The sequence below is a fragment of the Bubalus kerabau genome, chromosome 9 (assembly GCF_029407905.1).
Source record: "Bubalus kerabau isolate K-KA32 ecotype Philippines breed swamp buffalo chromosome 9, PCC_UOA_SB_1v2, whole genome shotgun sequence".
Classification (NCBI taxonomy): domain Eukaryota; kingdom Metazoa; phylum Chordata; class Mammalia; order Artiodactyla; family Bovidae; genus Bubalus; species Bubalus kerabau.
Window position 1 is genome coordinate 51,645,699 of NC_073632.1, and position 18,145 is coordinate 51,663,843.

Consider the following 18,145-nt stretch of genomic DNA (forward strand, 5'->3'; position numbering starts at 1 on the left):
AGAGGGAGGGGACATATGCATACCTATGGCTGACTCATATTGATGTTTGGCAGAAACAACACAATTCTGTAAAGCAATTATCCTTCAATTAAAAAATGCTATGCTAAGTCACTTCAGTTGTGTCCGACTCTGTGCGACCCCATAGACGGCAGCTCACCAGGCTCCCCCGTCCCTGGGATTCTCCAGGCAAGAACACTGGAGTGGGTTGCCATTTCCTTCTCCAATGCAGGAAAGTGAAAAGTGAAAGTGAAGTCACTCAGTCATGTCCGACTTTTAGCGACCCCATGGACTGCAGCCTACCAGGCTCCTCCGTCCATGGGATTTTCCAGGCAAGAATACTGGAGTGGGGTGCCATTGCCTTCTCCGCAATTAAAAAATAAATAAATTTAAAATTGTTGAAAAAATGAAATTTAAGCTAAAGCTTAGTATTGAAATGGCTATCTTATTGTACTTCCCTTAAATTTTTTTGACAATCTACTTTCCAAAACATTGTGTCATGTAAATATATTTCTTTATAAGATCTTTGACTAGTGAGTGAGAACATCACAATGAGACTCAAAATCTGAAAACTGTTGTGCTGTAAGGTGCAGAATGGACAGCACAGTTATCAGCAAATCCACAGAAAGACGAAAGAAACTTAATGGAGGGAGAGCAGGAGAAATTGGTTGGATGTTAATTTTGTATTTGACATCTTTAAAGAATTGTGGAAATGTTGGAACTTAAAGTTATTTTAGTTCATTCTCCTAGTTTTTTAGATGATTGGTCCAGGGTTTCTTAGCTGCTTCATTGTAGAACTAGGTTTGGAAGTCAAGTCTCCATCTCCTGGTCCATTGGTTTTTCCACTTTACTGTGCTGCCATTTATTTTCATTTTCACCTTTTCACTTTTTTGTATACTTTAAAATAACATTCTGAAATCTTTACTCTCTCTCAACTCTTTTTGGTTTGTGTTTAGTACCTAATCTGGCCTGCATGCATGGCCCGTACTCTCTTTTACCCCTGGTATGATCCTAGGGACTTGAGCTTCTATTGTTATTGTAGTGTTCCTGTGTATAATTCTGCTATTCTTTTTGTTAGATATGAAAATGATGTCTGTGACATTCAGCATGTAGATGAAAAGCAGTCATATGCTTTGAGCCGACATGTTCTGTCAGAACACACCTTCATGTTTTTTCTTCATTCCCACACCCAGATCATAGCACAGACAAGTTATTGTCATCCCACACCAGAATGGCACACACATTTGTGAGGCTTTTTTATTCATTTAAACACTATTCTCTCCTAAATTTCTAACCTGCCCTACCTGCCCATCCATTCTTAAGGAATACACAAGATGACCCCCCCCCCCCTTTTTTTTAAGAGAGGGCAGTAAGGTAGACACTCACAACTTTAATCCACAAACTTGCCTCTTAGGTGAATATCTTTGTGTGACAGACTTCTTCCCAAACTCTTGCATGCTGTGTCAATCAGGGACCATACACACACTTCACTGAAATGCTATAAATAGTACCTCTACTTTTGAGGTCCTCTTGATGGTACCTTTCATTCCAGGAGGAGGCCATGTTTCTCACAACAATATCTTATCTTTGAAAAAACTTTTATTTGCCTCTTCCATTTGTCACCTCTTTGGAAAATAGCTGTCATTTCAGGATCTATGGGAAGTATTCAAAACATCAAGTCATTCTTTCAGTAAAGAACTGTTTACTGTCTGGTTTAGCACACCTGTAATATTGTCAGCCAAGAAGCATTTTGAAACACCTGCACCCAACTTAAGTTGAAAGCGAAAGACTGAAAGATTGGGTGTGTGTGGATAAGAACTCGCTGTCATCACATGATTAAAAGAGAAAGTGCTTATAAAAGTTATGTGGCAGCATTGTCTATTGCTCCTTATGACAGGTAATTCATGCATGAAGGAATTTTGCCTTGTTTCATCATATGAAGGTAGAATGTACTAATATCATGAAGACATACTTTAGGTCTTTTTTCTTATAATTAATGATGAGCTGCTTTATGTGATTCTTTTTTTGTTGTTTCTCAAGTGGCTTGAGAAGTTAGCCAGGGTAACAGGAAATAACCAAAGGTGAACTCAGGTAAATTTTTTCTTTGATGTCAGCAATAGTTAAAATGACTCAGAAACCTAAGCTTCTATAGCAGACTTGAAGTGAAGTATTTCTTTGTCCATTAGAAACAATATAACCAAATTTTTTTTAAATCTAAAAATCCTAACTTGTATTCTTTTAAGAATACAAAAAACTTACAGGCTTTGCCCAAACATATTTTATTTCCCAGTTGTCTAATGTAATGCATAAAAACCTAGTAAGTTAGGATTATGAAAATTAAACAGTGTCCATTCTTGCTTTGTTGTTGTTGTTGTTTATTTATTTTTGATTGAAGGATAATTGCTTTACAGTGTTCTATTGGTTTCTACCAAACATCAACATGAATCAGTCATAGGTTTACCCACGTCCCCTCCCGCTTGAACATCCCTCACCTCCCTCCCCTTCCCACCTCTCTAGGTTGTTATGGAGCCCTGGTTTGAGCTTCTTGAGTCATACAGCAAATTCTCATTGGCTGTCTATTTTAGTCCTCTGTAGCAGTTGGGCTGTCGTGAGCCTGAATTTATATTTGACATTGTACAACTGGAGTGTATGTTAAGAGAAAGGCTTACATTTGATGGGAGATGAGTTAAGGTTCCCAGCATCGCTCTTACCAGCAAGTGCAGTCTTCTTGCTGCTTGCCTTTTTCCATTTCTGCCCTGCTTCCCAGGATTTTATTTACTCTTTGAGCCCCTTCCCAACTTCCATTGAACTTTCGGGTTCACTTTGATGTTGTAGCTTTCAGTATTCATCAGTCAGTGTCTTCACATCATATTGTCTTCTGACACTGGCTTTACTCAGATGTGTAAGATAGCATCCCTGCTTTTAAGAAACTAGTCCAGTTGGAGTGGACTGAAAGTGATATGTATAGGAATGGAGATATGCAAAGGATATTGGGAATATTATCTTATCCATTCTGTAGTGGATAATAAAGACTGAGCCAGGTCTTAAAAGATGAGCAGAAATTATTGCAAAGGAGGGACCAGGCCACACATATCACATGACCACTGAAGTAGAATCCTTCACCCAGGGGCAGGCTGCTGAGGGGTAATGTCTACTCTGAAATGCTGATTTAAAATGTCCCTACTTTATTTTGCTGAAAGACTCGCTTTATTTTTGTACTTCTCTCCTATAAAAGTACAGAAGATTTTTTAGTGAGGTCAGAGATGTGGGAGAAAGCGTTGATGAACTAAGTGACTAAGATTGATCTTTTATTTGCTTGCTTAGGACATTAGAAGATAATTTTAACAACTGAGGCTAGGGTGTCACAATACCCCATCTAGGTCATCTAACTTGAAAATTACAGTGTTTTGTTTTTGACATGCTTTATGAGAAACCACAGAATAGTTTCTATAAAATTAAGAAAAGATGGTGTATTCATGTTCTTTCTCCTTAGCTCTGTAGCATATGATTAGATTGTTTATAAAGTGAATTAACTCTTTGTTTGTAATCACTTTTTTCATACATAAAGCAATTAGAAAAAAGAAACATCCAAGTCTCACAGTATTCATCTGAGGCAGATCCTTCAGTTTGAAGTTTGAGCTTCAAATTGGCGCTTTTGTCAGCATGATGACATTGACTGCCCAAAGAGGTGGCATTTCAGACTTGCCAGTTCATGCCACAGAAACATAAAACCTTCAGACTTCATCAGGATGAGGGTTTAGAAGTAAGAATAATAATCATTTTTCAGTTTCAGTAATTCTTTCTATTTTATAGAGTATGAACCATTAAAAAAAAGAAAAACCTATTGCCAAATGATTTTCTAAATCAGACAGTGTGAAGGTACAACAGGATACTGGGATGAAAACAGATTTTAAATGAGTGAAGAAAGAATTACAAGTAAACTGTGGAAGGCCCATTTGTAACCTTACTAAGGTACCGTGAGCCTGCCATGTGGGAATGGTCACTGGACTGCAGTCTCCACCTAACACTGCCTGCTCTTCACTGTTTTCTCTCTCGGGATATAAAAGAAATGATACAGTGTCACACACAGTGGTAATACAAGAAGTTCTACAAACATAGCCCTCATTAACAAAGATGTACTGTATTTAATTTTGGACAGAAGAAACTTATGAGACTTATTTTAACCTTGGTAATTTTCTTGAATTCATCATCATGCCAGGAAATTCTAAACTGAATCAGACTCTCTGCCTCGTTGTGTCATTCTCCCTCCATGTCTGTGGTTTGTCCCAATGTGTACCGTGAACTGATTTTGGTAGTACACAATCTGTTAATGACTCAGTCCGTTGACATATGTCTTTTCTAAAATCAAAGAAATAATTAATTGCTTATTTTCATTATTCTCAATTAGCAAAGATAGGATTACTGGGCCTGTCAGGAGAGGCTTCTGATTTCCTTTATCTAGATCCTGAGACGTTAAATGAATTAACCTGACTTTTTCAAAAGTGGGAACAGATACTTGTACAGTTAACATTTCATCCTTAGCACTAGAAAACAGAATTTCTTTAACAAAATAATAGCACATGCAGGAGATTAAAAGCAAGTCATCTCTTTGTTAAAGCAAGTCCTGTGAGACCTTAATCTGACCATACATAAACAGCATGATTATTGCCTATATTTTAAATAAAACAATTAGCTCTGAACTATTCTGTAATTCATACCTGACATATATTAATAGGCCCTGTTACACCCAACTAGAATTACTGGATCCTTTTATGAAAGCAAATCAAAAACATTTGAGCTATATTTTCAAAGTTGTATTTTGGTTTTGGGGGGGGTGGTTTGAAATGAACAAGTTTAAGTTTGTAACTTATACCACATTTTTATCTTATTAAGAAACATTTAATCAGTTTATTTAAATGATCTTAAAGTCACTTAATACAGTGTTCTTTTTATAATAATAGCTGATTTGGGGGGGTTAAGTTTAAATTTTGCTTTATTACTTCCTCAAAAATATAAAGGTTATAAGCAGGGCAATGAAAGAATTAACATAGACATGTTTTGAAAATCTTATACAATATGTTAAGAGTCAAATTAAGGCAATATTTTGGACAGACATAATTAACATATATATAAATTTATGCATGGAAAAAGATATGTGATCTATATTAACTGTGATATGTTCATTAAAACCTGTACTACTAAGTGAGTATAGATCCGGAAGAAGTTAATGTAAGTATTTTTAAATGGGTTTGTATTTCCCTGATAAACAGCACTTTCCTTCTGTTTGTGATCATAGGATAAAAGCTCTGTAAGCTTGTATATGTTCATTTTTACTGCTACATCATGTAGTGTGCTCTTAAGATTGAGATCTCATTCCCCAGGAAGCATTTCTGTCTAAGATTAATTGCCCTTTTAAAATCAGCGTTTGATGTATTCCTTTGGCTATATCCTGGCTTGGTTTAACCCTCTTTGACCTGACCTCACTGACTATTACCGCTGAGGCTGAGTCAGAATCCTTCAGCATGATGTATGCATTTCAGATTTCAGCCTGTGGTTTTTCATGTCAATGGATTCAATTAGTTGGTGTTTTACTAATGAACATATCAGAGGTTAAAGAATTTGTCAGACAGAACAAAATTGTTCAGAATAGTGGCAGCTAAAAAGCTCATCTCTGTTTTTCAGAATGATAAGTATTTTTCAGAAGTTTTACCTTTCAGCATCACACACATTTCCAAGATAGCAAACTGAGGCATTTTCTGCTGAACTATAAAATATATATGTGAAGCCACAGATCTAAACACAGTGGTTACAATCTCTGGTCTTAAATTTCTGTTACTCCATATTCATAAGTGTGAACTAAAAAACAAGTTACTAATCTGAAATTTTCTGATTAAAAGCACTTTCCCTTAAAAGATACATCATCCATTTCTCTAGCTTCCTTTAAATTCAGAAGTTTCACATATTTAGTTACACATATTAACAGTAAGAGTGAAACTCATGCATCTTTCTAGAATCTCACATAACCTGTTTTTAAAGACATTTAGGTCATATTCCTTGTTGATAATTGGCTTAAAAGTAATGGCTAAAAACCAGATTGGGTGGGGAAGGCTGTGAGCCATTGCTGATTTGCTTTGCATGTGTGCTCAGTTGTGTCTGACTGTGACCCCGTGGACTGTAGCCCACCAGGCTTCTTTGTCCATGGAGTTTTCCAGGCAAGAATACTGGAGTGGGTGGCCATTTCCTTCTCCAGGGGATCTTCCTGACTCAGGGATTGAACCCGTGGCTCTTGACTCTCCTGTATTAGCAGGCAGATTCTTTACCACTGAGCCACCTGGGAAGCCCGAGCCATTGCTAACAGAAATCTTTAAAAGGCAGATTCATCACCTACTCTTAAGTTCTCTAATAATGGTGTACTTTAGCTTGTGTAGCAAAGGTTTTCGAAGGTTTTTTGTTTTCCCTCCTTGAATTTTTCATCTTTAAAATAAACTGAGAACCATATCTGAAGTTTATTAAGTAACTTTACTATAGTACAGTAGGGCTTATTTGATTTATCCAGGCTGTGCTTTGCTGAATATACACATAGAGAGCACTACTAGATTAATCCAGAGGGCTTAGAGTGTTAAGGAATTTTTAAAATTTCATTTTGTTGTTTGCATAATGATTGAGTCTTTGGGTTTTTGTTGTTGCCATCTTTCTTTTTTTCCTTAACACATTCATAAAATCTGTGCCACACTGCATAATAATGAGGCTGAGTAATGCAGAGTGGATATTAACACGAGGCCACATTCTCACAGCCCTTTGCATGCTGGTGCCTTAATTGAATCCACAGTTTGTATATACCTTTTGGTATATCCCTCACTTTATTGAATACCTACTGTGTCCAAGCCCTGTGCTGAGTGCTTTACTTGGCTATCCCCTTTGATCCTCTCTGCAACCCCAGAGATGAGAATTCTTTATCTACACTGTAGGAGGAGGAAACTGGGACTCGGAAGGTTGAGTGATTTGCCTGAGAATTCAGAACTAGTGTATTATGCTGATTTAAACTCAAAAAGAAATATTTTGCTTTTTAGCCATAAAAGACTCATGTACTAGAACTGGAAGACATGTTACCAGTCCTCTGTTTTAGAACAGTGGTCTACAGACTGACCTATGGAGTTGAGTCTTATAAAACTTGGGCTTATAAGTAAGATGAGTATAAGAAATGAAATTTTATTGTGATAGTCTCTTTATAGATATATGATCTCTTTAGATTTAACATCTAACTCTTAATGTGAATTTAATTACTATTCTCTCTAAAGAAAATGCTTGTCTCTGACATTTATTTGTCCTTTTCCTTAATTCACAAACTCCAAGTATTTATGAATGACTGTTCTTATATTTACAACATGAATTAACAGTTTTTTTAATTGCTGTGTGGAGATTCTATAGAATAACAACATGTAGTCTTCAAAATTGTCAAGGTTAGAACGCGCAAAGAAAGGCCAAGAGCCGTCCAAGTTAAAGGAGAGTACAGAGACCTGAAAATTAAATGCAATGTATGATTCCTAGACTGGAGAAAAAAGAATTAGGATCGTTAATAACTTCTGAAGTGATTACTTAACAGTATAGTGTCAGTGTTAATATTTTAATTTTGATAACTGTGCTATGATTATATAAAAGGATATTTTTATTAGAAAGTATACACTGAAATAATTAAAGGTAAAGGACTCAGTGTTTCTAATTTACTCTCAAATGATTCAGAAATTAATTATATATACATAAAATGATAAAGCAAAGGGGGCAAAATGTAAGCAATTGATGACTCTGGGTGAAGAGAAAGTCCTTGTGCTGTTCTTGCAACTTTTCTCTAAGTTTGAAATTACATCCAAATAAAAAGTTACCCCTCAAAAGTGCCCTGTATGAGAGAATTTCATATGGAACGAGTTCACTTGATTACTGTGTCAAACGTTTGCCTACTTTAAAGCATCAGACTAACGTTTTTAAAAATCTGAGTGGGTGAGATGTGGAGTAACATTTTTCTCCTGAGTCATTTACTTTGTAGTGATATATTTTTTATTCCCAAGTATTAAATTCTAGATTCCCATTTTGAAACACAAAGATATATTTACCAAAAACATGATTTACTTTAGTAGCAGTATCATCAAGCGTTTCCTTTCTGTTAGGGGAAAAAGAATCTGCTAATTTTTCACTGCTTTGTTTTGCTAATTCTGATATTGCCAAAATATGCTGTTGTGCTTGTTGTTATTTATGGTAACATGAATTTTGGTGATGGCATATATTCATCTTGGCTCATTCAGAAGCATTCTGTTTGTTGTTTTAATAACCAAAGCAGTCTTTTTCAGGCAAGCTCTTATTCTCCATAGCAGTGGTAGCCACTAGACACTATTTTCAAAACATTATTTCTGATAGTGTGTTTAACCAGCAGCAAAATGATCTAAGCCCTGAAGACATTTATTGTCAGGCACCATGCTAGGCACGAGCCTGCAGTGATGCATAAGAGAGACTTTACTTCATAGTTCCAAGCGCGCTACTGTCCCATTCTAATGTTTCTAGTGACAGTTATGTTATCAGAGGAAGTCAGAAAACCAGAAAGATAAATATACCCAGGTGAAATATTTGGACAAAAGTAGGCAATGTCCAAATTACATATGTAAAATCTTAAGCTGTTGTGTTGAAGGATATGACAGTCCTGGACCACTTCCTTAGTTGTCCATGTTTAGTGATACTTTTATGTTCCAGATTAAAAGTGGTCTCAGTTTAAACCAGAGAATCAGTGCTGCCTCTTCAGGCTTCTGATAATGTGATTTGTTGGGTTTGTTTTACAGAGTGAATGTGCTTATGTTCTCCAGCTCCTGCTGTACGGATCTTAGACTCCCTGTGTCCTCTTCCGTGGCTCCGTGTGTTAGTCTTCTCCCTTTCAGACATGCTGTGCGTCATATTGTATTTGCTGGCACACTTACGTACTGGTACAGGCACAGTATTCTGGATATTCAGCTCTATTCCATACCATCCAAAGCTGACACTGCTTAAGGAAGAACTTTATCGATAAAGAACTTTTACTCTTACACCACTGCTCTTTCATTTTTTTGACTCGGTGCTAAGTAGGAGGAAGATTCTGAGAATATTAAGATATTTCAAAGAAATATATAATAAGACTATAAAGAGAACTGCACCGGAAATGTTTTTAAATATTCTAAGAAAGATTTAATACAGTAAAACCTTGGCAATCTAGAACTTACAAAGAATGAATCATTCCAGATAGCTGAGGGTTTATCCGATTTGAGTATCAACATTTTAAAATCTTCTCAAAGCACTAATACGGTGCTTTCTTTAGTATTCTGCATATAGCTTAATCTTTTGGTTATAAATGATTCACATCATTATGAAAACCAATCATTGTATTAATACTGTGATCACAACTGTGTAAGAAGTATGTATAGATGCAGCAGAGCTCGGTGGACAAATCAAAACAATGAAAGCATTTTTTTTTAGGTTAGTAGTATTATAAGCCTTTTCCAGAATTGTTTTAAGCTATGCCATTTTCTGGAGACATTTATTTGGTAATCTCTGGGGCTGATAGTATGTTTGTTAGGACTTTATTTTTGGCATTCTTTTAGCAACTCTCTGGTGGTTTTATGTCTTCTCATTGTCAGTCTGTTGACTGTCACCTCCCAGGACTGTGCTGCCTCTGGCAGGAAGTTTAAATATTTCTTTAAAAGGGTCTCTTGTTTCAGGTGCCAGCCACACCATTATCACCATACATCACCAGCCCATTTTGCCTAGACATTAGAGCGCTAGGGATGCAAACGTCATTTTGAACAGAGAAGAAAGGGGAAAAATGGGGTATTTCCCTCTCATACAGTTCCATCAATTCCCTGTTTCCCTTGTTGTCTTCTGTGTCCAGGAAGCTGAGAGATTTAGATGTTGCAGATTGAAGAGACTTAAGAGACAAACCAAGAATTGTGCTAAAGGAGTGATACAGTTTCTTCAAGGTTCTGTGTTTTGTTTTATTTTGTTTTTTCCAAAAAAAAAAGTTTGGTGTTTTTTTTTTTTTACTTTCTGTGTTTTTCTGTAGCAACCAAGCATGCTTCGTTTTCTTTAAAGATTGTCAGTGATTTATACCAAAATCATAAAAGACACAAAGCTAATCTTCAATTTTTAACAAAATTTGAACTTAGGAAAAAAGTGTGAATTGCAGCAACCTTTTAATTAATGAATGGACATCAACAAAAATCAATCAGAGTTCATGATTCTGAAACAGAAATCCCTGAGTCAGACTCCTAGTTCCTTCTCATTAAAATTTTAACTCTTCTAATAGTGTCTCTAAAATTTTTTCATGCATATTTGAACAGCTTTACTGAAAATTAACTTACAACTCCCAACTGTTTCATTAAACATCTTCTTAAACACTGATCTTAAAAAAAAACCTGATCTTATTTTTGATGACTTCTAGACACATTTCTGTTTTGTATATTTTAAATATGTATTGACCTACTTCATATACCTGTCATTTTTAATAGTACCGTTTTTTATGTATAACTAAAATAAATTTTGATCAGTGGGTACAATGGGCTGTTTTCTCCACTATGGTTTCATTAACGTCAATCTTAGGTAAGCACAGTAATTAAGAAAGAATGAATACTTTCACATATAGCAACAGAATTTTTATCAGAATTCATTGTAACCCTCAGGTTTCTGTTTTGGGTGATACATATTGCAACATTTGAACTTTCTCCATGTCCACATTTCCTGCTCAGGAAACAGACCAGGTTTAACCTGTTAAAGCAGTAAAATCCATTTGATTCACTGAGGATTCTCAAAGGCAGCAGATTATTGTTTTCTTCCAACTGTTTTGACTCATCGATTATTGTTGGATTTCTTTCTTGGAATAGATGGGGAAAAAAAGAACCAAGTAATGATTCATGGAATTGAACCAATGTTGGAAACACCTTTGCAGTGGCTGAGTGAACATCTGAGCTACCCGGATAATTTTCTTCATATTAGCATCATCCCGCAACCAACAGATTGAAGGATCAACCATTTTCCTGAATGGAATCACCCTTAAATAGGATTTACCAGAGCATGTCACCCTTCTGCTTCAATCAGGTTTGGTGGAGGCACCCTGACCAGAAACACTGCTGCAAGCCAAACAGGAAAAAGATTCCATGTCAGATAAGGGCACTAGGGCTGGTCTTACTTTGCATCACCACTGCTTTACCCCACTGCCGTCATTAAACCTCAGCTGCGACATGAAAGACTTTACAGGACCACTGCAAGTCTTCTGTTTTCTTGTAAAATATAATGAAGCCGAAACCTTCGGCCTAAGAAGAAAATGGAAATATGTGCCACTCAATTTGTATTTCTGATTAACAAATAAACAAGGGTATTTCCTAAGGTGACCATGGTTGAACTTTAGCTCGAGGGAGTGGAAACATTGGTTTAATTTTCAAGAGAATTAGACTTAAGAAAGTAAAAGAGAAATTCTGTTATCAATAACTTTCAGTAATTTTTTGTAAAAGATCAAATTACAGTAAACCCATCTTTCCTTAATGAAAATTTCCTATGTTTACAGTCTGTCTACTGGTATGCAATCTTGTAACTTTGATAATGAAGTGAGAGATTTTTAAATAAAGCCTCAAAATATGTTTTGTCATTTAATAACATACAATTTTGTCACTTTGTCAGTACTTTCTCATTCACCTGCAGTAGATCACTGTTTTTATTCTGTGTGTTACCCTTCAGACTGGTCATCATTGGCATGAAATGGGTGTCGGGCATAGGATAACTTGTCTCAGGAGCTGTCAGAATTTCTTGCTGCCGATTTTTAAATCTGTGTTCTTTACACTAAAAGTACTGAAATAATGTTACCATTTATCATTGCTGTTTTATCATTGTAAATCTGTCAAATCATAGTATCTTAAGCATCTGTATAATTTTGCATTTTGGGGGGAAAACCTATTCCTTTCCAAATTAGTGTTTTTCATTGACCTCAGGTCTAATATTTCACTGTGGTCCCTGGTAGCCTGTCTTTGAAGTATGAAGATTACCAATCTCCAGACTGCAGTAGCTTTTCCTTAATGTTACCAAAAATATTCAGAGGTTACTGGAGTTGTTATTCAAATAAGGAAATTTTTGCTGCACTTTATTACCATGCTGCTGGGTTTCTACCAGCTGAACATAACTTGTGCATTACACTTTGTTTCTTGTGAGCTAACTTGCCGTTCATATTGAATATCAACCTAAGTATTCTAGAAGGCAGTATCATACAATAATGGTTTTAGATTCCAAAATAAAAATAAATATTTTTCTCATTAAAAAAATAATACAAATGTTGAAGTGAGATCCTGCTAGTGCTCACTGCTTCCTTTTTCCTTTTGTGATATTTTTTCACTAATCAGTAGCAGACATTCACAGAATGAGACAAAGTTAGTCAAAGATCACATATTCTGGAATGGAAAGTATAGGTCTCAATCAAAAAGAAAAACATAGGGTAGCATTGTGATCAGAGAAAAATATAAACAAGTAGCAAATAATTGGCTAATGTCAATAAAATGAAAAGTGCCATTTTAGTAAGGCAGAAAAAATAGTAATATTTGAGTTACTTAAGGATTAAAAAAAAACCCACTGACTTGTATTTTTTTCAAAAGAAGTTGGTCTGAATATGATTGTTCACATTAAAAGTGTTTATTCATCTATTCAGTTTGGGGATTTTCCCCCTTGATGTTTTGACAGACTGATGTGGGCTTCAGTGAGCAAAAGGATCAAAATGCCAGGAGTGCTAAGCTGTGACGAAGATAAGTGTGGTGAGAGCAAGCAGTAAGCCATAGTAGTTTTCCACAGACAAGACCCATGGAAGGTCTCTGCAGGGGGTTCAAGTGAGCTACTGATCTTTACTTCCAGATCTGAAAGTAAATTTTACCATCCTTTTCTCATTTTTTTTTACTTACTTGTTCATCATTACACCAGCATCATAACTGTATTACTCTACTCTAGTCCCAGGTAAGTCAAGCCTCCATGATACCCAGAGAAAGAATAAAAACAGAAATTAGTGCTGGGCTTAAATATCTATTTTTGTTTCTTTTTATTTGAATATTTAAATTTTATGGTTTATTAAAAAATTCAATTAATTTTGTGTCTGTCTTTATTTATAGAAGTTGGAAATGGAATTTATATAAATCAAATTACCTGTTGAGGGAATCATCATAGTTTCCTTTTCCTTGTTCCTGTTATAAAAGTTTCTTAAATAAAAAATAGGCATAAAGGAGAACATATGATCGAAAACTGAAGAGGGGCACAAATCTCAATATACTTGTTTAACTCATCCTTGGTAGTGAGCATCCTAAGAAAATGAAAATATGTTCTTAAGTCACTGTCATTGTTTAACTAGGAAGGACTAAATTCAGCCTAAAAAAATGATTTCATCCTTCATAGTGTTGCTTTTCACTTGGATGATCCAGGTTCATGTATAGAGTGGATTGATAAGGACTTGTATGTATCTGGAGACCCAAAATAGCCTGCTTATAGTTAAAACTGACCTATCAGTCTTTATAGAATGGTGATGTTTAGAACATAATTCCAGTCAGTCTGACGTGAACCCAGGAGTGAACTATTCCTGTTACATGTTTATCTCCCCATTCACTGGAAAATAGGTGGAAACTGATGGTTTGCTAAGAAAACAGGATACAAGATTTGATATTGAGTGACATTAACGTTTAATGATTATCTTTCTAGGATATCTTTATATATTATAGGCTATATAAGGTATGACGTTTTATTTTCTTTCAATTTTCAGAAATGTGGTTTACATGGGTCATGCCAAAGAGTGATGTTCTCATGTTTTACTTACCGTACTGTTGATATTTAGGTCTGAGGTAAGTTGACCTTCCTTTTAGATGTGCCAATGCAGTTGAATAGAAGTATAGCACCTTGGGTTTGTTAGGAAAAAAACCAAGTATGACAGCATTTATAGTCCATTCAGTGCATGGCCAGTCACTGGAGTGGAATCAGTCAAAATGCTTACCTATCTCTTGAGTTCCATCATCCACTTAAGTATTTTTTTAAATATAATTGTCTCTTGGTCTGGAAGTATTAAAAATTACCTGCATGGCTGTTGGAGAGAAGGGGGTTATGCTTCTTTTCAAGTAATTTGGGATGAAATGATACTTTTGTAATAAAAATTCATGTACCAGATAGATTTATTTGACGAAAGAATCCTTTACATTCTCTTGTGTGAATTACAGATTTGATTCTCCACACTCATTGTGGCAAATGTAACACTACTGTGGAATCTGGTAGTCACAGCATAGGAAGCACAGAGTGAAAAGGGACTCTGTTTTTAGGTCCTTGAGGTGTTTCATTAAGTATTAAACATTTTAAACACTTAACTATTCTTGCTTACCATCAATGATGGTGATCTTGGAATGATCACCAATGAGATAAAGATAAATTTGAAGATTTAAAAATGTCAGCATGTTTTTGACATACCAGTTGATTCTTCTGAAAGTGATGAATTTGGCTTTTCCTCTATAGCTTCTCCACCCCCACGTCAGGAGAGTAAATAAAGCACAACCAGGCTTTTTCCTCTTTGTTTTCCATGATTGTTAGTGGAGTGTCTTGCACATACTTAGTGCTTTGCAGCTATGTATAAAAAAGAAAAAAAATTAACAGGATTATTTAATGATACTTTAAAATTGGTGTTATATTTTCCTGTTAAAAATACCAGCTGTAAAAATAGAAAGGACCTTGTTGTTTAGAAATCAGTATACAAAGTGCAGTGGGTGCAGGTTTGCAGTACTGGTGAAGACTTGCTTACTCAAATTGGCGACTTTCAGTAGGAACCACTGTGGATCAGATCCTTGCGTCAGTCCACATTCATTTTAGTCGTAGTGTAGACCACAGCACAGATCTTCTGTTTCAACATCACTCTAATTTAAGCAGCCCCTAAAGTTGGAGCTATTCTCATCAAGCATCTGGAGGTATTTATTAATTCTGGCCTTTTCATAAATGAGTGGTTTGTGTCTTGCTTTTGCCTGTAGACCTTACTTCTGAAAATGTAATACATTTTTAGCAAGGGAAATGTGTTAGATCTGTGAGCAGGGTTCTTCACACTGAGCTAGACTCTTAGAACCGTGTTTATGGAAAAGCTTTAAGAGAAATATTTGGTGTTCAAGTAGAAGAGGTGTCTTCTTCATGTATTAGAAAATACTGATGAATACTTTGTAACGTTTACTGTGGTTTACAGTCAATATTTGTGTAGTGTTTGTTCCTCACACTGAGCAGACTCCATGAGAGCAGAGAGTGGATCTTTTTGGCTCAGGATTGTATTCTAGGACCTACTACTGTGCCTGGAACTTAGTGGACTGTACTCCATACTTGTTGAATAAAAGTTTGGAAAAGGCTGTGTAGTATACCTCCCCTTTAGATCCCAAAGCATATTGATACATTAAGCTTTGAGAAGTTCTAAAGTTAAGAGACCTATCTGATCGAGCATTTCTGAAATTTTCTTAATTATAGGGATTTTCCCCCTAGTTTTGTTGTTGCTTAGTAGCTAAGTCATGTTCAACTCTTTGCAACCCCATGGACTGTAGCCTGCCAGGCTTCTCTGTCCATGGGATTTCCCAGGCCAGAAGAGTGGAGTGGGTTGTCATTTCCTACTCCAGGGAATGCTCCCAACCCAGGGGTTGAACCCACATCTCCTGCATTAGCAAGTAGATTCTTTGCCGCTGAGCCACCAGGGAAGCCCTTCCCCCTAGTACCACATTACATTGAACTCTAGTTTGGGAAATGCTACATTAAATTGTTAGATACTAATAACCTCGAGTTTAGAGCATAAGGCTTATCCCTGCTCTTCTGACAATCTGTTTGAAAGTAGCTCTTAGCTTCTGACTCCAAACAAAATATCTTGAGCCTGTTCATTCCATCCTTTAGCTGTGTTCCATTTTTGTCAGCTTCCTCCTTGAAATTTATTCACCGAGTGTGTAATGAGTAATATATGCCAAGCTATGTGCAAGAAATGCAATAGGTTAGAATTTGTCATGGTAATACCGGGCGGACAGTCTGGGTGCTCAACAGTGCCATAATTTGACAGCACATTCAGAGTAAGATTTAGTGAAAGGGCTGGGAACCAGAAGCTCTCTTTACAAGATTTCCATCCAAATATAAAAACAAGGCAAATGGTAAACGTTTAGGTATGAAAGTAAGCAGGAATCAAGGGTGAATAATTCCTCTCTGGGAGGCCCCTTGAAGGTAGCCAGAAGAGCTATGGAGCTGAAATGCGGCATTCTAGGAAGATAATCCGGAGAAGGCAATGGCACCCCACTCCAGTACTCTTGCCTGGAAAATCCCATGGACAGAGGAGTCTGGTGGGCTGCAGTCCATGGGGTCGCTAGGAGTCGGACACGACTGAGCGACTTCACTTTCCCTTTTCACTTTAATGCATTGGAGAAGGAAATAGCAACCCACTCCAGTGTTCTTGCCTGGACGATCCCAGAGATGGCGGAGCCTGGTGGGCTGCCGTCTCTGGGGTCGCACAGAGTCAGACACGACTGAAGCAACTTAACATAGGAAGATAATCACTAGAGCTAGAAGTGGAGAGGCCAGCTTTGTAGGTGCTGGTTCTCTGTGGCACTGGCAGCTGTGGCAAGCATTCCTCATCTCTAGGGGTTACCTTACTGTGGGATGTGCTGAGTGGTTTTGTGTGTTGTCTAGTGCACATTTTCCAAGTAAGTCACATTGCTGAGAGCTTAACTCTGTAATTTGGGTATTGATATTCCTGTTACTCACAACTGTTGGATTTTAGATTTCTTTTACAGAGACAGTAACTTGTGACTTGTATCCGATCTGTTGTGTGCAGGCCTAAAGAAAAATATCATGCCCTGACTACTGGCCTTTTTCTGGGTAGGCCATCTCAACCATGCCTTCCTTAAAAATTCATTAATTCCTAGCTCCTTCTGTCATGGTTTTGAAGTTATCATGTAATCCCTGGTGGCTCAGATAGTAAAGAATCTGCCCGCAGTGTGGGAGACCTGGGTTCAATCCCTGGGTTGGGAAGATCCCCTAGAAGAGGGCATGGCAACCCTCTCTAGTGTTCTTGCCTGGAGAATGCCCATGGGACAGAGGAGCCTGGCAGGCTAGAGTTCATGGGGTCGAAAAGAGTTGGATATGACTGAGCAACTAAGTACACACACAAAGTGTCAGCTTATCCTGATGATTCTGATGTACCATAGTGATGCGGACATTCAAGTGTGACAGAGAAAGTTACTGACGATGCTGATACTGTGAAGGTATCAACTGGAGCCAACTTTAGATGAGATCTAGCCAGCTTGGGGCAGGGGTTGGGGAGGAATATATTTAAGCAAATCAGGTGAACGTTAAGTCCCTTTTGGGTAGTACCATGCATTCAAGTAAAAAAGTAGAAATGCCAGATAGGTTGTGATCTTTGTGTTGTTCAGTCGCCCAGTTGTGTCCAGCTCTTTTGTGATCCCCATGGACTGCAGCACGCCAGGCCTCTCTGTCCCTCACCATCTCCTAACGTTCACCCAAGTTCATGTCCATTGCATCGGTGATGCCATCCAGCCATCTCATCCTCTGATGCCCTCTTTTCCTTCTGTAGTTGGCCATAGATCAACTCAGATGCATTGCAGACCTCTTCATTTTCTAGGCAGAACAAAGCCCATACATTAGTCTTAGAGCATTTCAGATATCTTAGTAAAGCCAACTCTGATTGCTAACTGTGTGCTAGGCATATGCTCCCAGATTTTATAGAATCCTATATGATTCGTTTATTCAAAAATTTATTGAGTAGGATAGTGGGTGTTTTGAGGGGAAGAAGACATGGTCTCTGACCTTAAGGAGGCTCTGTAAGAGGAGAGAAGACAAGAGTAACTATAACAAGACAGTTGGATATTGCAATGAGAAAAGTACAAACAAACCACTATGGGGAAATGGAGCTGAGAAAATGATTTACTTTGAGTGAACTAGATGGTATCTTGCTTGACCTCTCAGAAGCATTTGACAGTTGATCACACCTTAATTCTTGAAACACTTTCTTCACTGGACACCACACCCTCATGGTTTCCCTTCTCCCTCAGCCCCTTTCTTGGTTTTCTTTCTTGATTCTTTTCTTCACTCCTAAATGTTGCAGTTGCTC

General features: G+C 37.0%; 1 protein-coding gene across 5 annotated transcripts in view; it reads left to right on the forward strand.

Annotated features, from left to right (window-relative positions):
* Positions 1-11,665, forward strand: part of ATG5 (autophagy related 5) — a 112,958-nt gene extending 101,293 nt beyond the window's left edge. For 3 of the 5 annotated variants that reach the window (XM_055535309.1, XM_055535308.1, XM_055535312.1), the window contains one exon: positions 10,890-11,665. In XM_055535309.1, the coding sequence (XP_055391284.1) occupies positions 10,890-11,026 (137 nt within the window). In that variant the 3' untranslated portion in view covers positions 11,027-11,665. Of the gene's footprint in view, positions 1-8,822; positions 9,159-9,901; positions 9,925-10,889 lie in introns of those variants that run through there. The other 2 variants (XM_055535310.1, XM_055535311.1) reach the window with 2 other exon arrangements.
* The last annotated feature ends 6,480 nt before the right edge of the window (positions 11,666-18,145 follow it).